General features: G+C 36.3%; 6 protein-coding genes across 8 annotated transcripts; 5 read left to right on the forward strand and 1 right to left on the reverse strand.

Moving 5' to 3' along the window:
- The first annotated feature begins 1,215 nt into the window (after positions 1–1,215).
- Positions 1,216–2,987, forward strand: LOC110846600 (transmembrane protease serine 9). The gene is made up of 6 exons (XM_022093406.2): positions 1,216–1,677; positions 1,759–1,796; positions 1,878–1,950; positions 2,028–2,169; positions 2,254–2,533; positions 2,616–2,987. Exons 1-6 carry the CDS (start codon positions 1,551–1,553, stop codon positions 2,784–2,786), a joined length of 831 nt encoding a protein of 276 aa, XP_021949098.1. The 5' UTR covers positions 1,216–1,550; the 3' UTR covers positions 2,787–2,987.
- Positions 2,988–3,224: 237 nt separating this feature from the next.
- LOC110846735 lies at positions 3,225–6,924 on the forward strand. Its single transcript, XM_022093575.2, has 8 exons — positions 3,225–4,260; positions 4,352–4,524; positions 4,611–4,744; positions 4,845–5,304; positions 5,393–5,465; positions 5,525–5,619; positions 5,710–6,092; positions 6,188–6,924. Exons 1-8 carry the CDS (start codon positions 4,035–4,037, stop codon positions 6,762–6,764), a joined length of 2,121 nt encoding a protein of 706 aa, XP_021949267.1. The 5' UTR covers positions 3,225–4,034; the 3' UTR covers positions 6,765–6,924.
- A 1,096-nt stretch (positions 6,925–8,020) lies between these two features.
- Positions 8,021–11,591, forward strand: LOC110847822. The gene is made up of 8 exons (XM_022094832.2): positions 8,021–9,067; positions 9,163–9,335; positions 9,410–9,558; positions 9,656–9,990; positions 10,077–10,366; positions 10,442–10,695; positions 10,772–10,900; positions 10,985–11,591. Exons 1-8 carry the CDS (start codon positions 8,812–8,814, stop codon positions 11,541–11,543), a joined length of 2,145 nt encoding a protein of 714 aa, XP_021950524.1. The 5' UTR covers positions 8,021–8,811; the 3' UTR covers positions 11,544–11,591.
- A 280-nt stretch (positions 11,592–11,871) lies between these two features.
- Positions 11,872–16,321, forward strand: LOC110847821. 2 transcript variants are annotated; one of them, XM_022094830.2, is made up of 9 exons: positions 11,872–12,033; positions 12,112–12,275; positions 12,342–13,613; positions 13,710–14,486; positions 14,568–14,795; positions 15,105–15,304; positions 15,399–15,610; positions 15,668–15,941; positions 16,049–16,321. In XM_022094830.2, the coding sequence occupies exons 2-9, from the start codon at positions 12,177–12,179 to the stop codon at positions 16,053–16,055; spliced, it is 3,069 nt and encodes a 1,022-aa protein (XP_021950522.1). In that variant the 5' UTR covers positions 11,872–12,033; positions 12,112–12,176; the 3' UTR covers positions 16,056–16,321. The 2 variants fall into 2 exon arrangements, with proteins under 2 accessions (XP_021950522.1, XP_035705682.1); XM_035849789.1 differs by having other exon boundaries at positions 12,157–12,275.
- Positions 16,322–16,939: 618 nt separating this feature from the next.
- LOC110847823 (divergent protein kinase domain 2A) lies at positions 16,940–20,662 on the forward strand. The gene is made up of 8 exons (XM_022094833.2): positions 16,940–18,635; positions 18,717–19,052; positions 19,141–19,184; positions 19,268–19,347; positions 19,420–19,599; positions 19,681–19,789; positions 19,855–19,897; positions 19,965–20,662. Exons 1-8 carry the CDS (start codon positions 18,150–18,152, stop codon positions 20,163–20,165), a joined length of 1,479 nt encoding a protein of 492 aa, XP_021950525.1. The 5' UTR covers positions 16,940–18,149; the 3' UTR covers positions 20,166–20,662.
- Positions 20,663–22,713: 2,051 nt separating this feature from the next.
- Positions 22,714–23,913, reverse strand: LOC110847826 (MOXD1 homolog 2). 2 transcript variants are annotated; one of them, XM_022094838.2, is made up of 3 exons: positions 23,356–23,913; positions 23,135–23,284; positions 22,714–23,037 (listed from the first exon to the last, which is right to left on the reverse strand). In XM_022094838.2, exons 1-3 carry the CDS (start codon positions 23,620–23,622, stop codon positions 22,969–22,971), a joined length of 486 nt encoding a protein of 161 aa, XP_021950530.1. In that variant the 5' UTR covers positions 23,623–23,913; the 3' UTR covers positions 22,714–22,968. The 2 variants fall into 2 exon arrangements, with proteins under 2 accessions (XP_021950530.1, XP_021950529.1); XM_022094837.2 differs by having other exon boundaries at positions 22,714–23,033; positions 23,356–23,911.
- Positions 23,914–23,936: the final 23 nt, after the last annotated feature.

Consider the following 23,936-nt stretch of genomic DNA (forward strand, 5'->3'; position numbering starts at 1 on the left):
GGTAGAATATATGTAGGTATTTAGTACCATAGCCAAAATTACTAGTAAAGAAGTACGCCCTTGCTTGAAAGACTTACTTTTTGAGACGTACTCGTTTTTCCAAGAAATCTCGTTCGAACAAAAAATTAGCCCACATTGAAGAGTCCAGTTTACTTCATCCTTAAAATGGACCAAGTTCTACTTTGATGATTGCAACAAGTTATGCGACATATGATACTTCTGTTGACCGTAGATTATTAATTTGTTAATTAATTTACCGACTACTAAAAATTTAAAGTTTTAAAGATGGGCAACATACCATACAATCATTTTGACGCTATCGGCTTCTGTAAGTGATGCTCAAGTTTAGTGATACATTTAGCACAAAACGAGAAACAAAAAATAAAAAATACGCTTCATCCGATAACTTTCAGTCATACGTTTGAACTTGACTTGGACTGTCCACTTTCTAATCTACTTATCTGGGGTTTACCTAGTTTTGTAATAACACTATTATTAAATAAGATAATGCTACAGTTGGATTACGAACCCCGTTACATATGCATGCACTTGAAACCAACAAATAAGTATCTGCATGCATTTATGGAGACAACCGGACTTTCTGCACATGAATAAGCAGCAAATATGTAAATGTGCGTGATTCTTTTCTATTTCTGCCCTGCACTCTCATTGTACGATACAATTTGTATCATAACGGTATATTTTTAGCCGTGACCTTTGTCATTTGTCATTAGTTCTGAGGATTGAGGATTCCGTTTTAAAAATAGCGATTAGATTACTTCAGGTGTACGAATTTTGTGTCAAGTGCATGATCTCACTGTGCAATTTTTTCCAGTCATTGAACGTTAAAAAGTAAGCAGGATGATTAAATAAAACTTGGATTACTTATGCAGACAAGACTGAAGTCCATGCAGGCTTTATTTCATTCGATTGATATTGTGAATTAGTGAATCAGTTGTTATTGACACAATGCTAAATAAGAAATGATGGATGGTGGACCGTGCATGTGTTTGCTTTGTTGCATAAACGAACTAATCTAAGGTATTAGCTGCACCTGAACAGATACATTGTGTCGTATGCCCTGATCACTCGGGGACAACGTGACCATGACCGGTGACTGTGAGTTCAGAAATTCAATGAATTTCACGACAAGCTTCACATGCAGTCGCTACTTATGTTGTGTATGAATGGAGCAACCAAAATGGAAAATGCTTGCCAATTTTGAAACCCTGTGCAACGTTGTTTTAAATGCGCAGAAATTTGCACGCAACCCTATTTACATACTCATTGGACAATAATTAATATAGCGAACAATCAAGTGAATAATCTAGTGGACAAATAAAGTTATCATCAAGAACAATCAGTTATCATCATCGCAGTGTTGAGTGACAGCGTCAGTGGTATCACACAAAGAGTGAACGATTCTCAAGCTCTTGAAATAATATAATCGTGTAGGATTTTGTCAACTGTTTTATTTCCATTTGACGTATCAGCAACAAACAATAAATAAAGCTTCCTCTCTATACAAAGTGCAAAATCGAAATAAAAGTATGGGAAAACCTAGAAAAAAAGAAGTTTCCTCGATTGCATTGATATTCCTCATTGCATTTTTGATCCAAACTGGGTATGGAATGCCAATGGAAACTTTGATTTACGGAGGGGTAGAAGCTACCCCAGGTAACACATAGATAAGGAAAACCTTCGAAGGACGATTGAACTTAAAAAAAACTCTACATAATATTCTATCTAACTGATTAGGCGACTTTCCATGGATGGTTTCCCTTCAAATTCCTCGGGTACCTACTCTAACATTGTACTTGTAGTATTGCACTATAGTAAATATTTTCATTTATCATGATCTGGTACAAATTCTACAGGGAGATTCGAGTGGACACGATCATGCTTGTGGAGGAACGTTAGTTTCGCCAAATAAAGTCGTCACTGCCGCTCGTGAGTAGATTTGTACGAATGACAAATAGTTTATACATGACATCTCACACATTTTATTTTACTGGAACATTCATTAGATTGCGTTGAAGAATTACGAAACTATCCTCTGGGAAGCACTCAAGTGGTTGCGGGTGCTCACAACCTTTCCGCCAGTGAGAATTGGAAACAAATTCGAGTAATTCAACCCTCGAAGATTTACGTGCACTATCTTTACAGCAAGTAATTAATTAACAATTTTATTTATAAATCTCAAATTCCCCAAGAGTTTGAGCCAATCTCATCTAAACTCATCTAATTATTCAGGGAAGCATCTAGCTACGACGTTGCGGTGATCGAATTTACAAGTCAATTTGTAGAAACAGACTATGTTTCTTGGGCGTCGTTGGCCCATTCTAACGCTTCAGGAACTTGCGAAATCGCAGGATGGGGTGCGACCGAACACACCACACGTATGTCCGATGTCCTGCGAAAGGCGACGCTTCCCATTGTTCCAAAGGACGATTGTTCTCGAATTTATGACGTGTTTGACGGAGAGTCCCAAATTTGTGCTGGGAGACCGGAAGGAGGAATTGACATGTGCTTGGTACTTAAACTCATAAGAATTGTGCTTCATAATAAGTACATTGAAACACTTGAATTAAATTCACGCTATTTTACTTTTATAGGGTGATACAGGAGGTGCGATAATTTGCAGCAATCCTGGCTACAAATTCTTTGCGGGTGTGGCATCCAGTGGATTTTTTTGTGGAGTATCTGGCTACCCAGGGATTTATACTGAAGTCTCGGCTGTGATCCCCTGGTTGCTCAATCCTACCATAATACCCTCCTCGAAGTGAGACCTCTCTGTAAAGGACAAGTACAACGAACCATTTCAACCGTTACGTAATACTACAAATCTGTGTATACAATAATGAATAATGCAACTTATATAGCAAGATAATTTATTTTCTCGACCTGATCTCAACTTATTGTACATCATTCTCTAATATTTTATTTACAGCATTACATTAAATTAAAGCTATTATACTTTCATCAAACACAGAAATCATAACTGGCATATTTATCATTTAGCATGTGTTCTTATTACGCCAATTCACCCAAGATAAACTAGTTAGGTAGAAGATTTTTAGTGAAACTGTGACAAAGCTGAATTGCACATCATAAAGTTCATGATGAAAGCCGGAACACCCGAATCGGGAATTGCCGGGACCCGGGTTTTACCTTTGGCATACATATATCGACCCACCTATGTACGTTTCACTTAGGATTAGTGCGTGAGAGAATATATGGTCCACTCAACAACGTCAACAACGCTGCACATCATCTCCGCACTTATTCTACTTGGCACTAACACTAATAATATTCTATTTATTAGACATTTGTGGTTAACAACCACTTCCAATATTTTTTTTGTTCTGTTTTCCGTGCAAATCGTGTCGCATAATAATTGGGCATGTGTATTCATAGGGTTAAAGCACAACCAAGACTCGACTCGAACATACATTCATCACACAAAATACTCATTCTGTGATTAAGTACTTTTATACTTGTCGAATATCTACAACAGACCGTGAGGCTGGAGCGATAAGATAAACCAGCGTGTACCTTTTAATGCATTAATACTCAAGCAATGTCCTTTTATCCAATAGCAGGCTGCACTTGTCACAATCCATGACTCACAAACTAACACATTAATAATAATTCAAAAGGATATTATCATCTCGCATCCGTCCATGTTTTTCGCGTCTACAGAAGTGAGAATCATGTTTGAGTACAATATTTGCACAGCATGATGTGGCAAATTGAGCAATGATCACTTCTTTTGCGATGCGTTATTAATCTGTAGTAAGCACTTGCACGTGAAAATAAGCGATTCACTGATCCTGAGAAGACAGCCAGTTTACTATCGATAGAAACTCGGTGATGGTTTTTATTTAAATTATAAGAGTTAATTTTACTCTGTAAAACCAAGTTGAGATTATACAAAAATCAAGTCTGTGACATGAAATGAGATAATCAATCATATTTACATAGGTACAGAGACAGGATATGTACGTAGGTGCATATGAAAAGTAGTTGGTGCTATGAAAAGGTCATATCTTCCAAACAGGAAACACATTTGTGGAGCATATTTTAGGGTTCAAAGTGTTCAAAAGTTTTTTCTACTATTAACTTTTGCAACTTTAAGTCTGCTGCTATTTCTTATCTGCGAGGAGAAATGGCTACAACAAGTTACGACGGGGGTGGGGGGAGGTTCTTCTGGAAGGTGGGATAGGAATAAGCCCCAAGAATCCAAGAGCTACAAAAATTGTGAGTACTGAAAGTACTTGAATACTCAATTTTATTTTAGGAATAATTTTGATAAGCATTTCATGCTAACCATATTCTTAATATTCCACAGATTTTCTTAATGCTGCGAGATTAAAAGATATGGGATTAGTTGTTAATACGACACATTGCAAAATCACTGATTTTAATCCATGGGACGAAGAAATCATCCCATTTATCAAGGCTGCACAACCATTAGAAGACTGTTTAAAGACCAATTATAACTGGTCCTACATTGAAGCCGATGTGAGTACACCTACAAATAATGAACTATCATTTCTCAATTTTATTAGGAATCGATAAATTATAAATTCGATTTTGTACATATGTAGGTACTCGTTATGAATGCCGAGGCCATGAAAGCTGACGGTCACGTATTTACCGATGAGTTTTGTTGTTACAAAACTATTACCCGAAAAAGTGATGATAATCTTATTGCTAAAAAACTAGCAGATGATAGTATCTCGTAAGTATCTTTACAAACCAAAGTAAATTCTGATGTCGGGTCGTGACTAACAATAAGAAGAACTCATTTATTCATGCATATCGTTATTATCACATTTCAGTTATTCAAGATGCGTTCCAATAACTGATGAGAGGACGAGAATTGATTCAGAATTTATCGTAGTAGAATGTTCATGGAGTCGATTCACGAATGTGCACTATCGAGGTTTTCATGGGATAGCCACGTCTGAGGGAAATGCTCGCAAGGCAAAAATTCAGGGGAAAGTTGACTTTTGGAAGAACAGAAAATCTTCCAAGCAGGATGAAGAGTTACCACCGAGCATCCTTGTGGTCGGAATTGACTCCACGTCCAGAATAAACTTTAGACGAAATATGTTCAAGACGCAAAAAGTGCTTCAAAGTTTGGGGGCTGTTGAGATGTTTGGATACACAAAAGTTGGCGAAAATACATTCCCAAATTTCTGCCCCATGTTCCTGGGCTATAGTGCTGAAGATGTATTTAAAGTGTGCATGCTCGACTACATGGATTATCAAGATGACTGTCCCTCAATCTGGAAACAGGTATATATATTTCATTTCTTATTTCATTCAATCCGAAAAAAATCATCGTCTACAATTCTACATATAATTGTTGTTCAATTTGAAATAGTTGGATGCAGCAAATTATTTGACTGCTCAAACCGAAGACTCGCCCGACTTCACGGCTTTCAACTATAAGAAGGGTAATATAGATTTACTTTCATAAAGTAACTTAAAGTTAACAAAAAGTTTTATGTCAAAGCTGGATTTGCAAATCAACCAGTGGATTTCTATGCTCGTCCATTATTTTTGGGTGCCCTTGATTACTCACTCCCATACACGCTGAATATGATCAGGGTATAACAAAATTAGATACCTGTATATGCATGCAAGATGATGATTGCATAGCTTAAAACAACAATGTGCACTTATTATTATTTGATTTAGGGAGACCACATTGATTGCGTAGGTTATCAAACTAACGACGAGGCAATTACGACATACATGGAATCCAGTATGGATTTTGCTCACAAGAACAAAGCCCCGATTTTCAGTTTTTCATGGAGCACTACTCTGGCACACGACAACCTAAACATGATTCAACTAGTGGACGAAACTTACTCAAATTTCCTCACTAGAATGATAAAAAAAGGTTATCTCAACAACACCGTGCTACTATTCATGGGAGATCATGGATATCGGTTTGGAGCTGTGAGAGAAACTCTTATTGGTTATTATGAAGACAAACTCCCAAACTTATGGATCCGTCTTCCTCCAAGAATTCAAGAAAAATATCCAGACTGGCAAAAAAGTCTGGAAAATAATTCACGGTGAGCTCGTTAATTACAAGGATTACGTATGTGTGTGTACATTATAGTTATATTTTTTATTAATGATGGTGTTATGTTGCATCGTTATTTATTAGGCGGCTAACATCCCCCTACCACTTCTACTGGACTTTGAATCACATTATCCAAACATTTTCTCCTTCTGTGCTACCACCCCAGTCTGTAAAAGATCTCGAAACTGGAGCTGTCATAGATCGCAAATATGTTCAAAATTTCCTTGAATCCGTCCCGGAAACAAATTCATGTTCAGACGTGGGTGTTCCTCAACGCTATTGTGCTTGTTATCCCGTAGTCTCACTTCCTCTCTCAGACTCGAATTTGCTGGAAGGTGCTGAAAGAGCAGTAGAAAAAGTTAATCATGATCTCAACCCTGAAGGTGATGAAGGTAAAAAATTATGTGTTAAACTGACTGTGGGAAAAATAACGGCTGGTGCTAAAATGTACGCGGATGGGATAATTCGCTATATTGTTGGCTTTGTTACTTTTCCTGGAGAGTTTCTTTTAGAGGCTGAAATTGATTTTTTCGTCAAAAACAATACATTTAGTAGCGTGCCAAATGTACAAAGAGCTAGCAAAATAGACCAGAGACATGTTAAATGTGTTACGGATCCAAAGGTCGAGCTATTTTGTTTCTGCAAAGATTTTACTACCTAAATTATACTACTGTTAAATGTGAATTATATTTACAATGTTTGAAAAGAGCTCTATGTACTAGATATATTTTGCAGATGAAATTGAACTGAAATACTCATAAAACTGCTTCCTCTTTGAGAAACATAAAATAAAGTGCTGGCGCAGTGATAAAAGTAAATTACTAATATCTATAAACGACACTCATTATTATTTAAGCATGTGTGTATTTACAACAGAGAAATTGCACTTTTTGCAATATGTACATACAACCCTCGTAAAAATATATTAGATATAGTGCTATAAATCCGCATTAACAGACAACACCTCCCGAGGCTACTTGGCTCATGAGAGATGAATTGAAGCATCGGCGGAGGTCATTGTTTGCCTTTGCCTACGCTCGGTTAATTTACACAATTATTTTAAGCATAGTTCGGGTATGCAGAAATATTTGGGAAAAGGTCTTTGCATAATGTATCATCATGCCATTTTAATTGATACCTAAATAATACCGATTTCTTTGAGTATACGCATGAGCATGCCATAGAAAGGATAAGAACGTGAAAGTTCGTCCACTCTTCCATAGTATGACAAATGAAGCGTGTACCACTTGTTTTCATTGATGATTAATGATTATGTATGTACAAACTTACAAAGCTAAGGATCTACACATATTCTTTTACTGGCACTATTTTTGTGAGTATGAATAAATACTTAAGTAGATATACAGCTGTGGGTCAGATCAGATTAAATCAATGTTAAAACTTCCAGAAAGTATTATGATTTTTATTTTACATATTTACACCCTCGACTGGTTGAATGGTTAGCAAGAATAATGCATAAAATTAAATCATGAATAGGGGTATGGGTTAGTATGCATTCGGGAACATGATACTTCATCCGCCCATAAATATTTATTTTCATTTCAAGGCGAGTTTCACTCTTTTGCAAGCCAACCATGGTCAAGATGGACCAGTCAATTTTATCTTGAATCACTTCATGATAAGTATTTATATTATACTGAAAGATTTTATTATGTTTGGTCTCGCTAGGAGTGAAGCCATTTTATGCATCGGCTCTGTCCGTCCGTCCATCATATCATGCCAACTTTCGAAGGAATTGACTTTTTTAAGTTGTCTTTTTTGAAATGATACCAAGGGGTCAGAACTGAGGTAAATTAGTTGGGTGACCCTCTAGGTCAAAAGGTCAGGGCGCCAGGGCAAAGGACATGAGACTTTTACCAATAAACAACTCATGTGGGATGTCTAATTGACAGTAATTTTCAAGGTTTGGATAGGTCATTTTGATCTACTATGATCCTGTGACCGTTAAATGAGAGCAAAGATCAAATTGTCTCAATTTTGTATTTGACAGTTTTAGACTTTATTTATGGCGGGTATTTCAGAAATCAACATTATTTTGACCTAAGATGACCCTGTAACACTGTCCATGAGGCTAAAAGATGAAATACCCTAGTTGTTACAGCCAATGGATATGGAACTAGAATTTTTTGGCACAGGAATGGGCGAACGAAGGACTCGTCATCGCCCTTTTCCTTTGTCCACACCGCGCAGAGATTTTCCAATGTGCATTAAGCTAGGACTGCACCATGGAAGTATTTATTTCTAACAGCAACTTGCTAGAAAAAGCAGGGCAGTGCAGTGGACACAATAATTTACTCTCTCTTTGTGGTTGTATTTAATTGGATAAACATTATTGATTGGTAACATTCAAAATGTATTTATGCATACGTCAGGAATAGGCGAAATTCTCGGGAACTCGATTAGTGAAGATGGAGATAGTAATGCGAGTTGAGTAGAAGTCGAAGGTGATTTCATCACGACTCGAATAATATAATACATTCGCTGATGCTGACTTTGACATTTCCATCGTCAGTTGCAAAATAAAGTGTTCCTTATTCCTCTCACTCAAACTAAAACTACAACTGATTTAGTAGGTAGCATTGTCCTGACCTCAACAATTTGAACCGAAATGTGAAATAATAATTTATATAAATCCATATAGCCGCCCTTAGATTAGAGGTTAAGTCACACATTATTTATTATACACCATGAAAATTTACGGGAAACTCAGGAATAGGTTTTCGTTATCATTGGCAAGGAATTTTTACCTTGTGGTCACTTGTGCGGTGAGTTTTTACCTCGTGTGCCTTATGACTTTTGTACTAAATGACGACTACCAATGGAACCTATTCAAGTCCAGTGACAAAATTGCTCAAAATAACAAATCAATACAAGTCAATAATTCAAAAAGTGGGGAGACCAGTGAGGATAAATCATTTAAAGGTCGTGCTTCTTCCGGAAATTGTAAGTTGAGTATATATTTGCTTCAAAGAAAGCCACTCGCATCCCTGTAATTCGCCTCTTTATCCAGTAGTCCTCTAATTAAAGTTTGTACGCAGACTTCCTACAAGTTGACCGGCTCAAAAACTTGCAGCGCATTGTGGACACGCCTGCATGCAAAATTCCAGACTTTGATGTTTGGGATAAGGATGTCTTTCCATTCCTAAAAGTTGCTCAACCGGATGAAAAATGCAATGAGACACATTATAATTGGTCGTTTGTGCGCAATAACGTAAGGAAATGTGGTCTCATACGATTTTACATGATGTAAAGATTAATTGGTTCGTGGGATCCATTCATTTTCAGAAATTAGTGATAAATCGACGCCAAATAGAACGAGATGGTTACCGCTTGTACAAAGGATTTTGTTGTTACAAATTTGTGGAAAGGGTTACGCTGTCAAACATTGAGGCAAGAACAATAAGTGAGTTGAAGGATGCAGACAATTTAATAAAGTAAGTGACGTGTGATTCAAAAACTGTATTGTGTGATTTGCATGTTACATATTTGGTACTCTTCAGCAACACTGCAATTAAATTAATTGTTCTTTAGGTATTCAAGTTGCATCGACATCAACAATGAAGAAACGGAATTGCACCATGAGTTCATCGTGGTTGAATGTGGCTCGATAAAATTTATTCCAGTAGCGGTAAGGTATCGTGCGTTTCATGCAAGTGCCGTCGTAAAAGGGTCTCAAAAATCACAAAATGTGGAAAAGAAAATCCTCCATTGGAAATCTGAAGATGCTGGACAGGAGAGACTGCCTCCAAACGTTCTCATTTTTGGATTAGATTCAACATCGAGACTGAATTTCCGCAGGAACATGTTTGAAACCAGAAGGTTTTTAGAAAATATTGGAGCTGTAGAAATGTTGGGATACACAAAAGGTTACTTTAAATCAAACAAACAACAAATCAAACAAGCCAAATCTCAACCGTTCTTTCATACAAGTTTTTCATTTTTGTCGCAATAGTTGGAGAGAACACATTCCCAAACTTTGTTGCATTGTCGGCAGGATACAGCGAGGACGATTTGATCAAGGTTTGCTATTTTTCCAAATTAACACCCCAGGACAAATGTCCCTACATATCCAAACGGTTTGATTCTGCCAACTACATCACTGCGCATTCCGAAGACGCGCCTACGTTCGCAATTTACAATTACCTAAAGACTGGATTCGTACAACAGCCTGTGGATTTCAATAACAGACCCATCATGCTAGCAGCTCAGGACTATGCATACCCCCCATTTTATGTCGGTAGGGTACGTTGTATGTACATGTCAATTATTGTGGTTCATATTGTAGGTAAATAAATTTATACGACCATATGTAATTAGAGCGAGGCTATGAAATGCATTGGACAGCAAACAAATGACGAAGTAATTCTCGCCTACGTTGAATCAGTACTTGATATCGGGCACAGAAACAAGACTCCAATCTACAGCGTCTCATGGAGCACGGAGGGATCTCACGGGAACTCGAACGGTATTCAACTAGTTGACGCTACGTATGCTAATTTTTTCAAAAGAATTCAAGAGAAGGGATACTTGGACAATACACTACTAATATTTATGGGGGATCATGGCTATAGGTTTAAAAATAAAATTTCTTTTAAAAAAATAAGAATTTATTTTTAAATAGCTGCAACTAAGTTTATTGAATTATAGATACGGTCCCTTTCGCGAAACCATTTTAGGATATTACGAAGATAAGCTGCCAAACATGTGGATTCGTCTTCCACCATGGATAAAAGAAGAGTTTCCAGAGTGGCAAACCGCACTAGAAATTAATTCCAGGTATAAATAAGTACATATACTAACTCAAATGTAATACTTGAGTAATTGTAGAATTTGTCTAATTTATTTTCTTGTATATTTCAGGAGATTATCCTCTCCCTTCACAATGTACTGGACGCTTAACCGCATCCTCGAAATGTTCTCGTCCATCGATCCTCCACACGACTCAATAAATGCAAATTTATCTGGAAAATTAGTTCCGCGAAAGCATACTCTTCAGAATTTTTTCGAAATCCTCCCAGAAGACAATACTTGCGCGGATGTTGGAATTCCTGACGATTTTTGTGCATGCTACCTCCCTCAACAAGTTCTGTTAGACGACCCCCTTTTAAGAAAAGCAGCGTTAGCTGCTCTTGAAAGTAAGAACCAGGATCTCATCAACTCACCTTGTGCACCACTGCAAGTAAAAGCAATCACTGCGGGGACGGTAGTAACCAAGTTTTCCAAAGATTTGGTCAAAAGGTTCATTGTTGCCTTCACCACAAAGCCTGGTGACTTTACTTTTGAAGTCGAAATCGATTATTTTATGGGAAACTCAACCTTCAACGCCCAACCGAGTGTGCATAGGATAAGTGCAATAAACAAGGAGCATATTACATGCATTAAAGATTCAAAGCTGGAATTATATTGTTACTGTGCTTAACTTTTGTATTATCGTAATAAATGTTGTTACTTAAAATTTGCTTCCTAATTTAATCACAAATTGAATTGACATGGACTAGGATTTTCATTCACTGTATACATATATACTTTGCATCACTTTTAGCATTCCATCAGATAAATGAAATCGATTCTAATTTTAAAAATGCGTATAAATATAATGACAAACTTTAATAAAAATGCATAGCTGAGGAGCTTTATTTTGGCTATTAGATTGGGAAGATGAAAATTGAGACAATTTTTTTCATAGGCCAAACTTCTGTACGTCGACTCGCCCCTCGTTGACTCGTTGAGTGAGTTAACGAGAACCACCGGCGCGGAGCCGTTGCTGTCAGTTGGCAACTGAAATATCAATATTGGATAACAAAATTTTGTGAAAGTGCAAATTTCTACATTTCTTTACGGATTTCTTAATAAATGAAAGGACGCGTCTAGTAATTGTTTTTTCTGTAACGGTTGGTACTGGTACGTAGGTAAGCAATATGGTTAAAAGTAAAGTTGTGGTAAAGATGCTATTAGATAATTAATGTTGTTCGACGTTCGTGTAACAGGAGTCATTTCGTTACCATTTCAAATTGACTAATTGCCTACTGTAGAGGAAAATTGGAAGTTTACGATGGACACAACTTCCGCATCAGTCACATTACAACAGGAGCATGAACAACCATATGTATCATGCATCAAGGTTGATGGACTTTCAATATTGCCTCCATTGGTACAGATTTTATAATTAATCCACACATTTACATGGATAATTGAAGCATATTTTGCTTTTGTGTAGATGAGTGACAATAAGAGAGCTGAGATGCGTTATTTTCGCCAACTCGCTATTGAAAGGGAACAAGCTCGGCAACTTGCGAGACGATTGATGAGTGTACAAACTACAAAAACGGAAACTCCATTACCACATCGAATGTATCTGACTTCTACTCCAAACGCATACATGATAATGAAGTCCAAGGAAATTGGTCAAGATGTGCGCCATGACCAAGATAGTGATGACAGCGACGACGATGATGATAATGATAAAGGTGGAAACTTTGCCTCAGTTGGTTCTAGTACGGGGACATTCATCATCAATAATAACGTCCAACAAGGGGATGAAGCTACTGCCAAATCTGAAAGTGAAGTAGAGGACTTAGAAGAAGAGGAGGACGAATGCAGTGCACAACAGAATAATCAATTAAAATTAGAACAACAGCCAGTTTCTGCAAGAGGTCTGCTCGATACCACGAGCCTTGTTTCCGTAAAAAGGAAACGTCCAGCTCGATATTTTGATAACAACGTGGACGATGATGAAGGAGATTTTACTGTTGCAGAAAGTGAGGAGAAAGAAAATCTTTCTGTTGTAAAAACCACTATGAATATTTCATCCGAGGATGACAATACGTGCACGTTTCAAACGTCAAGCACCAGTCTCTCAAAATACATATCCTCTTGTACGCCTACATTTACACCAACGCCTATACTTAACGTTGAACTCCCGTGCACAGTTCCTGTTGTCGAATTTGTTGCAGATGCAAATGCAACGGTAAACGTCAGTTCCACCTTCACCATTAACACCAACTTTGCTCAAGCTGCTCTATCAGTGACTCCTCCACGTAAACGAGGGATTAGACGATCCTCAGTCTCAAAATCTAGGAAATCGTTGTCCTTTACATCCATCTCTCCTACTCTACTAACCCCTATTAAAAGTGGAACAACGAGGGTTACAGACCCTGATTTCGAGTTTATACTGACAACAGAAATCCCTGAATCCGCTGCAAATAGTGCATCAAAGTCTCACAGAGATGAAGATGAAACTTCCTGCCCATCGGATTCTAGTGACAAAGAGAACCACAGCTCAGAAATGGATGTTAAGAAACATGTTCGAAAATTGTCTTATACGCTTTTGACTCCAAGTGCAGCCCTTTTAGCAGCGTCTGGAATGGAGGCTTTACCTGTGATTAATTCAGCTACAAGTTCCGTGGTAATTTCCTCCTCAGCACAATCAACTCCAATGAAAGGAGATAAAGAATGGGAAAGGTTGGAAACAAGGACAGATTCCCCTGAAGTAATTGGCAACTTCAAATTTATATTAGAAAAATAATATTGATTAATATTATTGTTATAATTGTTACATATCTAATTGTAAATTTTGATGTCACAGGTCCAGATTGCTGTCTCACAACTGCAACAGTTAAATCTTGGAAAAGGGAAAAAGGCTCATCTTGAAAGATATCTCGGAGAAGTAGAAGCAGATGGTAATAAACAGACTACTACTGCAACAAATTTTGAAGATAATAATAAGAAAGCCCACCATGAAGATGTTATTTCACAAATTGAAATTCAACATCATAAACAACTCGAGCAATTAATGGCTGCTTATAAACAACAAGCACAAAAAATTCGCGAAGATTTTGAAAAAGAGAAACAAAAGATTCTATTGGAACTTGCTCCTCCTCCTTCTTCACCCACTCCCACTCCTTCAATCAAGCCACCTCAAAATCTGAATTCAGAGCCTTCTTCAACGGATCAAACAATAAAATTATTGCCCTCTACCCCTTCTTCTTCTATTTTGATGGACACTTCAAATCTTCGAAATTACTACATTACAAATTCAGTGGACAGCCACATGCGTATGAAAGAGTCTCATTCGGCACCTGTTAGTTCTGCAGATATCGAGATATCTTCCATGTTGTCTCGGACCGTAATTTCATCTGAAGGTGGATGGATGCATCATGACCCTGCACAAAGTCCAACTATTAGCTCACGGGGAGGAAACGTGTCTAACGCAGTTGGACTTTCGAAATTCCAAAGCAAAATGCAGAAAATAAACCCCTCTCTTTTGAAACACCCTGGAGATGTTCGATCCCCTCTGCTCAAAGGCCTTGTATTTCCCGACCCATTAGATCGGTCTTCGGTCGTCTTGAAAATTCCACCACAGGTTAATAATATTGCTAATAAATCTAATTTATCAAGTGCACAGCACAAACTATTATAATATTTTTTCCTGCGTTTTGTGTAGGCACATGATCCTGCAATGAAATTAAAGTTTGACAAGCTCACTGCTGGGGTGAAAGGCTATCTCACCAGACGACTTTTGCAAACCGAGAAGATACAAATTATCATTCAAACAATTCGAGACACAGTAGAATTGCTGCTAAATTTGTACGAAGAGAATCCACCTAATAATCAAGGTCTAATTGAAATTAAGGAGCTAGACCAAGTTTTGCACCATGGTCTAATACAGCAGGTTTGGATTACATAATACATTATGTAAATGCAATACATACAGTATCGAACTTAACGCTTCTTCTGATTGACAAGAGGAGAAGTTTATCAATAGATTATCCATTTTTGACTCGATTCACTTCAAACTTTGCATGCAGCATTGCCAATCAGTAGTCCAAAAATCGATTTGAAATATTAAATGATTATTGAGTAAATTCAATTGGTGTCCTACCTATGTAAATCGTGGCTAGATAGACTTAAGTTTGATACTGTATATGCAAGAAAAAATTGTTATTATTTAAAATTCATTCACATTTCGGTTTTATAATAGTTGACCGGTGCGTGCTCCTCATTCAATGACATTTTCTTCAAAATATCCATCAAGGAAAGAATGGCAATTATTGCAAATGACCGAGAAAAAATTCGGGCTAAAGCTTTAAGGAATGTATTGAGTCGTCGTAGTGGAATATCCCCTTCTAAACGTAATATTTCAAGTGCTACACTCAAAAGTTTTGAGCGCCGGCAATCCCAGTTAGTAATGTGACATTATTACTTGCTCATTGATATACGTATGTGAGCTACATATGCGAGGTTATAATATTTAATTGTGTTGCTTACTTTGCAGAAGTAAATCTCCAAGCAAGAAAGCCAATCAAATAATATCGACTGCTCGTTTTCAAAGGCCAAGTTTGAAACCAATGCTTCCACCCTTGGGATCTCAAACTGTTAAACCAAACGGAGTCAAGAGTTACAATGTTAGCCCTAAACGCCGTCGGATGAGTTTTATGGGTGGTGGTGGTGATAAGCATAGAACTACTCGAGCATCATCTACGAAAAGTAAGCACATAATAATATTGTCCAAAATTTCAATTTATATACTGTAATTAATTTTAGATGGAAATGTGAACCAACGAGGCGGACCGCATTCTGCAATAGCGTCTAATCGTAACAAAAATATTGCCGAAGGTAGTACAGATACGTTCCTAGTTCCTTCGAGTACTTCAAGTATGAATCAATGGCGCTACAGTCAAGCCCCTACTTCAAAATCAGTTAAATCGTCCAATCGGCCTTCTATGACCAGAGTTAGTGTCGGGATGTCTAGTTCTTCTACGAGTTATAATCGCTCCACAATCCGAACTGAAAATTCTATTACTCGTGTTCCATGGAAGTAATGCTTACTATTAAATACCTATCCTTATCTGGTTTTCTCATCTCATACTAACTAATTGGATGCCATTATCTTCACCCTCATTTATCTTGCTTATTTATATACAGGAAATGATGCCCCGCCTCTCTCCCAAACGACCAAAATCTCTTACATATCCATTTTTGAACTCATGCTATTTTTTATTTAAGTCCTATCAACCTTTATCAATCGAACTCATTAAAATGAATGATTTTATGCATTTTTGCTAATTTTATACGACCTGCTTATTTTGATATCTGATTTAAACTATGCGACCGATAGCAGCGTATGCATTACATAATCATGTAGTAATTAATATTTTGTTGACCAATATATTTAAATAAATTAAGATATACAGCAAATCATACTGTTCTTTCTCTTGTTTTTTTCTTTCTGAACCTTCAACCACCGACCGATCATGTCATCTTTTTTTTCAAACTCATGAGAGGCCACAGCGAGATATTATGCAAGTTGGTCGAAATGATCTCGTCAACCAGCATATCCTAGACAAAACACAACAAACGAAATGTTACAAATATTCTTCGTTAATGCTATTGTGAATTATTTTCGTCTTAAATCAATTTTTAAACATATTTAAGATTTGACGTTTCTATTTGCTTATGTATATATTTATATACATTCATTTTCGATGCGCAATGGCATTTAATGCTTTGCAATAAAACAAGTATAAACGATGATAATTTATTTATCAATCAATGTGTTATTATTCACATTAATATTTCATGAGGATATAGATTCAATCTCCGCATTAGTAGAGACTATTTAGCATTCTATTCAATTGTTTCCAACCCACTTTTCGCAATAAACTGTACACAGATCACTTCTTCTCACGGATGGTACATTTCAGAATTTCATGCATGCCATTCCATAATGTGGATGACTCATAGTTCAGCCCTCTCGAACATCATCTTCATCTTTATAAATACCAATCTGACTTTTTAACACTGCAATATTTTGGCAGAACACAATGCTTGTCAAAATCTCACCCTCCATGAAAAAAATTTGCTATACGTTGGCTACAACATAGGCAGAAGACACAGTTTGACTTTTTTGCCTTTAACATGTAGCCTGACATTGAATCTCCAACATTCCAAAACAAATCCATCCATCGAACTGGTTGAGGCGCAATTTTGCCTATTTTATACATAAACATAAAAAGAATAAAGGAATAACATTGTGTAAAAAGTATTAAATTCTAGCTCTTTAAATATTATTGTTAATTGATTGAAGTTGAAAGTCATGAAAGTTTGCGAGAATCAGTATCAAATTGCATCGTAAATCTAGTGAACGTCTCTCTAAAAACGTGTCATTTTACACCGTCACATTAACCTTTGTTTGTTGAAGAGTCGTCACTGGAAAACTCATTAGCATGAAATCAATTCCTCATTCAAAACATGAATAACAGAGAAATAACTTCATACAGAATACAAATATTGGTACAATATATGATTATATTATTTTGGCTGGAGTGTAACGGAATATACAGTCACCAAAGGACGGAAATGGTGTGTCATTAATAAAACATCGCTCATCATCACTATTTGCAGATTAGTTTATGTACAAAATACAATAAGATCTCTCTCCGAATGTGTCATGTACTTAATGTACTGAGAAAATTGAAATACAGGCGTGGAGTTAATGATGAAGGTACTTTGACCCACTGAAAACTTGCTGTACCTCGAGTCATTTTTGTGTGATTGTGCGTGGGTGGTGTTCTTCTGGTGTCAAGATTTAATTTTATTTATCATTCCTGTTTAAATGCAGCTCTGAGTCAACGTTTGTTGTAAACCCGTTAATGATATGAGTTATCTAGTTTGTAATTAATGTAAACAGCGTTCAGTATTCGTTCACAGTAGACCGAAAAACTTATCTGGTTAGTGTCTAATCACTTTCCATTATTGATAAGCCTGTTTGTAAGATAAGGATACAAAATCTGTAATCACAAATCATATTTATGAGATTTTCTCAAGTTTAATAACATCCCACCAATACAACTCACCATTATAAATTTTAAGATATAGAGACCCCTTATTTCTATACTCGTCAAATAACTTGTCACGAGTTATATCATATATTATCAACAGATAATAATATTACTCTCTTAAGTTACGAGCTTATATATAGTTAGTTAGTTAGTCAGTCAATCCATCTTTTGTGTCAATTATTCTAATGTTAAATTCTTCGTCTAACGACGACATTGGTGGTGATTTTCACGACGGGAGGAATCGGTGTGAGGAAGCGTACTATTTTTGTCAGTGTGACAGACTTCTGTGTTCAGGGGATCCGGGGGGACGTCGTTGGTTTGGAATTGGTCATTCTGGTCAGTCTACGGGGCTGAGACAATCCTACGCCATGAAAACCAGACAGCGCTGGCTGCTTATGATTTTCATCCTCTCGGCATTTTTAGCCCTCCTCCTCCTCATCTTCAGTGGGAGTGGTGGGAGTGGGGCTGGAAAAGCTCTCAATTTGAACCTCGACCTGGACCAACTCACAGAAAGAAACAAGTGCCCGGCATGCTTCGGGGTCAAACTTTGTCCTGAAATGATACAAGGAAAAATTAAACTCACCGACTGGACAAAGTATTCCGTGACGAAGTTGATGAATCAGAAAAATGTGTTTTATGCCGATTGGAATATTCGTGGGAAGGAGACGAAAGTATGCAAATCAAATTATTCAGGCAATGAAGTGATATGTGTCAGGTTACATTAATATTTGTAATGAATATTTTTTATGCAGCTCATCCTAAAGAAGCTTGCTCATGACAATGAGTTGGATAATCTTGACAAAACAATATGTGAACGACATGGTCGTGACCATGCTTGCGATGTGACAAGATCTGTGCAATATCTTATTGATGAATACTCCCACGCTTCACAAGTTCATCCTGGACAAAACATTTTGCACGGGGGGAAAATTGGGGAGGGGTCTGATATTCTGTTGTGCCCATCGCATAGGAAAATGGAATTTCTTGTGGCTGCTGCAAAAAAGTTTAATAAGGGACAAAATCCTAAAACCATATTGGCAAATGTTCTTACCACTATTTTGCTCAATCCTGAACCCTTAATCTTGGAAGTGGGTGGCCTATAAATTTATCAATGATAAATATTCGTAATGCGCATTTTACAGACTATTATAAATGTGTTATTTCTATTCTCTGTAGGCATTCACGGCTAGCGATGGGTGGCCATTCCCAAAATATTATGGGTATAAGTATTTACTAAATGTATATTTGAATGTACTTTTATGTGCATTGTGCATATATAAATATATATATATATATATCATAGGTCATGTGGACGAATTGTAGCAGAAGAATACGTTGGCCGAAGTTTAAGTCAATATATGCATGAACCGTTTAAGACACGAGGTTAGTAAATGATAGAAAATGCTGGCGTCCTGCTAAATCATATTTTGACTCATGCACTTATTTATGCCTTAGCACACCTAGCATTACAGTTAATTGAGATGGTAAACAAATTTGGAGAAAATCCTACCAATTTCATTCTGTATATGACGGATCCATCTCCGGACAATTTTGCCGTGAACGAAAACACAAATTCACTAAAGATGATTGATCTTGAGAATATTATTGTGGTGGATAAAGAAGAACTAATACTGAGTAAATGCATAATTATTAATTATACTTTAAAAGAGTTTAAAAATTAACGAACGCTCGAAATAATGATGCATTGGAATCTAGGCAAAACAAAGGATGCTGATAAACTTCTAGTGTCAGAATCCATGGATTGTGAAAAGAACAAAGGAGGTGCTATTTCAAAATGTTTTTCATTCTCTACAGACGACCTCTGGTAAGTAACTGATTAGATAAGTAATGTCCCCTGAATATATTCATAATTTTTTTGCATTTTTATAGCGTCCGACCATTGACGGATCATAATTATTATGCAATTTGTGCTGTAAGTTAAGAGAAATTCGTTTTAACAACCAGATTGATGCGCATTTTATAATTATGACCAATTTCAGGGAATTCTGGCACCCAACCCACTCTCTTCAGATTTTGCACCAGGTCTTCTTCATTCTATTCCAGAAAACGACAAGGCAAAACTTCCACAGTTTACTGAACTTCTTAGCCAGTGCAAGGACCCTTCCCTTGGATCTCTCGATTTGAATCGTATTGAAGCAGCGCAGGAATTACTTCACATTCTCAAAGATTACTTGAAGTAAAGTTTAGATTTGATTATTTATGGATGTGAATTCATGTAAGGTTGTAAGGCAATGCTGTATTATAATTATACGTGGTTGCAATTTGTTAGTGAGAATTTTAATGTATAAGTATACATAAGTGTACATATGCCGTTATATGAGACGCTTGTTTGACGCTGTGACTAGTCAACACATAATTCTGATAAGTGTGTAGGTTAGCATTTACATATTTATTGCATTTTAAATATTGTTGAAATATTTATTGCATTTTTTACAAACTCTGTGGGTTGTGTTCTTTAAACTATAACGAAATCAGTTGGAATATTTAATTGTAGTATTGTGCCACCTTGATTAATGCTGAATAGAATAAATACTGCAAAATAAGATTGTTCTTATGTAATTGAAATATGTGATTAAGAAAAGTGAGATATTAAATATCACAGTTTATTATATGTATATGAGACTTAAATCTTAATTAGAAAAATAAATTCAAAAATAATTGTGAGTAGTAATAAAAATTTGGTAGTTTCCACTTTATAAAAAAAATTCTGCTGAAATCTAACGTATCATAATTCATATTTCACAGCATAATAAATAGATAGGGCAAAGGACGCTGTAGGTTTTATTCATTTCAATGCTAACAAAGCTCTCACAATTCCACGTGAAATTCCTCTTATAAAGAACAGAACTGACAAATTATTAAAGTTAAAACGTATCTGATCTCCAATTTTTAGTGGTTTGCATGATTTTGTAAAACGTTTCAAATCCTTCAAATCTTTCTTGTTCCATTTGAAATGTTTCCAGGATTTTAAGGTTTTGGTACATTGAAGAAAGTAAAATCCACTAAATTGGAGAACTAATGCCCAGACGGCGAAAAAAATAAAGACCCAGTTGAACATCATGTAAATGGCTATGTAATCCATGTCCATCCAATGGCGAGTGATGAGATAAGCTCCAAGAACTACAAGTACTGACAAAAAGGCGTGGAATGGTAGAATAAGTGGACCGTAAAATCCCATCCCTATGACATGCAATATTTCAAAGCACCTATATTCGTGCACCAGATTAGGACACGACCTGAGGCTGTGGTGGGTTCGATACGTGGGCAAATTTGCTCTTAAATCTTTCAACAAAATGGGACATGCAAATAAAATATAGGTTAGCAGAACCTGAATATGGAGATAAAATGAAGTGATGGCACACAAGAATCCAAAGAAATAAAAAACAACGAATGGAAACACAACAAAAATGTTCTTTTGTGGAAGGTACGACGTCATGTAAATGGGGGTTTCGGGAAATAGGAGTGGATGTAATGAGAAAATACAGGGACAAAGAAAAAGAAAGGGTGAAAGTGCACGATGCAGCCGATTCAGCACGATCCAAATTCGCCGTGTGTAAGAATCAAGTTTAGGAACAATCCATGTTGCTGAAAATAATATTGAAAGTGATTTTATGAGATTATTTTATTAATTACGACTAATTTATGAGTACCCGAATAATTTGTCAAATAGTTGATGAGAGAGTTAACTGCTCCTGTGACATCGTCAGGCCACAAACTGGGCAAACTTAAAGAAATGAAAACAAGTATTTGGAGACTGAGGAAAATCAGGAGATAAGAAAGATCCCTGATGTGTTCAGGGTGACGATATTGCCAAATTTGAAACAAACAGAACAACCCGTTGAAGATGTAGACGGAAAAAACCCCGTAGCATTTTCTAATAAGATATGGGTTTCGAGAGACGTGCAAATTACGACGAATTGGGTCCCATTGGATTGGTGTCACGCCACAATTATTTCCCAGCGATAAAAGACAACCAAAAACTTGGAAATACAAATCTGAAAGCATTATGCTTGTTGTGATTCGGTTAAATTTTGAGACTAGTATTAATGTTTTTTTTAAGTAAATATGCAAATATAAGTAGATGAGCTGAATTATTTAGCTGATGAATGATTAATTTTTTAAACAACTTTCTGTATCACTAAACCGAACGGAAATGACAAATTTGATATATTTAAAATATTCATGAAAAGAGTAATCACGGAGATCAATTATTTTTAAACCAGCAACAATTTAGGAAAGTAGTCAGTAGTAAATGAATTGTAATTATACCAAATCATGGGACGTTGAAATACATACTGACTGAGGAGTGGACATGCTTTCTCATTGAAAAACTGAATTATTTTCAAATTGGGGGCATAATAAGCAAATTGGAATAATTTGTCTCTGTTTGGATGTTGACCTAAAAGCCTCGAACTCATAGAACTGACAATCGAACCGAAGTTCTTCTAATTATAGGCTCTTACATATTTACCTTGAATTTCATTCAGTCTAATCAAATTATTGCCGAGTTAAAATATTTATGATGGGCTTGCTTTAAACTACGTTATTGAAGATTTAACATAATTGTAATTTTTTCTCAATAATTTAACTCTATATTGAAATCGTAAATACATTCAATGATACATACATACCTCGTCTATGAAGTATTTGCGTCACAATAGGTACATATACCAGTCTGACATTATGGTACGCATTAAATTTTAAACAAAATAAAAACATGAGCCACAGTTTTTGTTTTTTTATGATACTTCTGTATTTATTATTACTTTGTATATATGTATGATATGTACAAGTTTGGTTATCTCAAGAATATATAACCGAAAAATACACTACACGTAATAATATAACCCTAATATCTATGCCTTTGTCTCGTATACATGTAATTGGATTTCGAAAATTTACTTGATCCGGTACAATGGTGCCCTAATCAGTTTGATAATATTGAGATTTTAGGCATCGAACAAATTGACTTGTATGTATCCTCTATTGTTGTGAAATCCAAGTGCATCGTCGGACCCCGTAGCCCATATATAAAATTGTGTTTGATTCTACCTTAAGGAGAGTAATCAAATTGTAATTTATGTCAAAAGTCATGTTTATGTAAATATTGATGCATATAAAACCACATTTAATGAAGTCTCATCATCACCTGAATTGGAAGATCTTGTAGCGTATCGCCAGTGTCCAGTGGTCGAGTGAATGAAACTGATGTATGAGTCCCATTTTCAGAGGCCCAGAGTAGTCTCACATTTTGAATGGTATCCACGATTGGTGGAGGTCGGAAATTAAAAAAGTGGTCCTGAAACATTAATTAGCTGTATTGTTGCGGGTATTTTGTGAGGTTTTATCTGAGAAATAAGTAAGTAGTACCCCGATGTATGATGTCTGCGTAATGGGATCATAACCAGCAATTATAACATCCGATCCCGTCATCATTCCTTCAGGAGATGGACCAAATGCAACATAGCCTATCGTCTCGGCTACGATTGACACATGCAGTGTGTCGTTCTCCATAGTTGCGTTTACGACAAATAATCCGTCTTGAATATCAATGAAAACTCCATTCGAAACACTGGATAAACAAAAAAGGATGGACAGTATTGCTACCAAAATTGTTTGAGACTTTTTCCCCAACATTGTAATTTCTTCCTTAGTTATAGATAGCACAATAATAAATAACCCGTGAGAGAAAAAATTTTGTGGCTATTGTAGTACTTAACTTGTTAGAAGACGAGAGTGAAAATCGATTTGGTATTTGTTCTAACCCAGATCTCGCTATTTATGCGAATTATATACACGTGTAACAAATACAGGCAACTGAGATCCTGATTAATTTTCAGTGTCCGAGCTTGTATTTTTATTCCAATTTGTTATACCCTGTGTGACACGATTCCACATTCTGACCCTAACGTTCTGCGTGTACCCACGTGATAGATAAGAAGAGAATTTAA

This window comes from Folsomia candida, unplaced genomic scaffold (assembly GCF_002217175.1).
Source record: "Folsomia candida strain VU population unplaced genomic scaffold, ASM221717v1 Fcan01_Sc003, whole genome shotgun sequence".
In the NCBI taxonomy this organism is placed as follows: Eukaryota; Metazoa; Arthropoda; class Collembola; order Entomobryomorpha; family Isotomidae; genus Folsomia; species Folsomia candida.

Bases quoted from the DNA above. Each gene is read 5' to 3' on its own strand.
- LOC110846600 (XM_022093406.2), top strand. From the start codon at position 1,551: ATGGGAAAACCTAGAAAAAAAGAAGTTTCCTCGATTGCATTGATATTC. The intron at 1,951-2,027 runs GTGAGTAGATTT...AACATTCATTAG, and splicing joins TAAAGTCGTCACTGCCGCTC to ATTGCGTTGAAGAATTACGA. The intron at 2,534-2,615 runs GTACTTAAACTC...TTACTTTTATAG, and splicing joins GAGGAATTGACATGTGCTTG to GGTGATACAGGAGGTGCGAT.
- LOC110846735 (XM_022093575.2), top strand. From the start codon at position 4,035: ATGAAAAGGTCATATCTTCCAAACAGGAAACACATTTGTGGAGCATAT. The intron at 4,525-4,610 runs GTGAGTACACCT...GTACATATGTAG, and splicing joins GGTCCTACATTGAAGCCGAT to GTACTCGTTATGAATGCCGA. The intron at 4,745-4,844 runs GTAAGTATCTTT...ATCACATTTCAG, and splicing joins CTAGCAGATGATAGTATCTC to TTATTCAAGATGCGTTCCAA.
- LOC110847822 (XM_022094832.2), top strand. From the start codon at position 8,812: ATGAAAATTTACGGGAAACTCAGGAATAGGTTTTCGTTATCATTGGCA. The intron at 9,559-9,655 runs GTAAGTGACGTG...ATTGTTCTTTAG, and splicing joins GATGCAGACAATTTAATAAA to GTATTCAAGTTGCATCGACA. The intron at 10,901-10,984 runs GTATAAATAAGT...TGTATATTTCAG, and splicing joins GCACTAGAAATTAATTCCAG to GAGATTATCCTCTCCCTTCA.
- LOC110847821 (XM_022094830.2), top strand. From the start codon at position 12,177: ATGGACACAACTTCCGCATCAGTCACATTACAACAGGAGCATGAACAA. The intron at 15,305-15,398 runs GTTAGTAATGTG...CTTACTTTGCAG, and splicing joins TTTGAGCGCCGGCAATCCCA to AAGTAAATCTCCAAGCAAGA. The intron at 15,611-15,667 runs GTAAGCACATAA...AATTAATTTTAG, and splicing joins TCGAGCATCATCTACGAAAA to ATGGAAATGTGAACCAACGA.
- LOC110847823 (XM_022094833.2), top strand. From the start codon at position 18,150: ATGTTAAATTCTTCGTCTAACGACGACATTGGTGGTGATTTTCACGAC. The intron at 19,185-19,267 runs GTATAAGTATTT...TATATATCATAG, and splicing joins CCATTCCCAAAATATTATGG to GTCATGTGGACGAATTGTAG. The intron at 19,790-19,854 runs GTAAGTAACTGA...GCATTTTTATAG, and splicing joins TTCTCTACAGACGACCTCTG to CGTCCGACCATTGACGGATC.
- LOC110847826 (XM_022094837.2), bottom strand. From the start codon at position 23,622: ATGTTGGGGAAAAAGTCTCAAACAATTTTGGTAGCAATACTGTCCATC. The intron at 23,285-23,355 runs GTACTACTTACT...TTAATGTTTCAG, and splicing joins CGCAGACATCATACATCGGG to GACCACTTTTTTAATTTCCG. The intron at 23,034-23,134 runs GTGATGATGAGA...TCCTTAAGGTAG, and splicing joins TACAAGATCTTCCAATTCAG to AATCAAACACAATTTTATAT.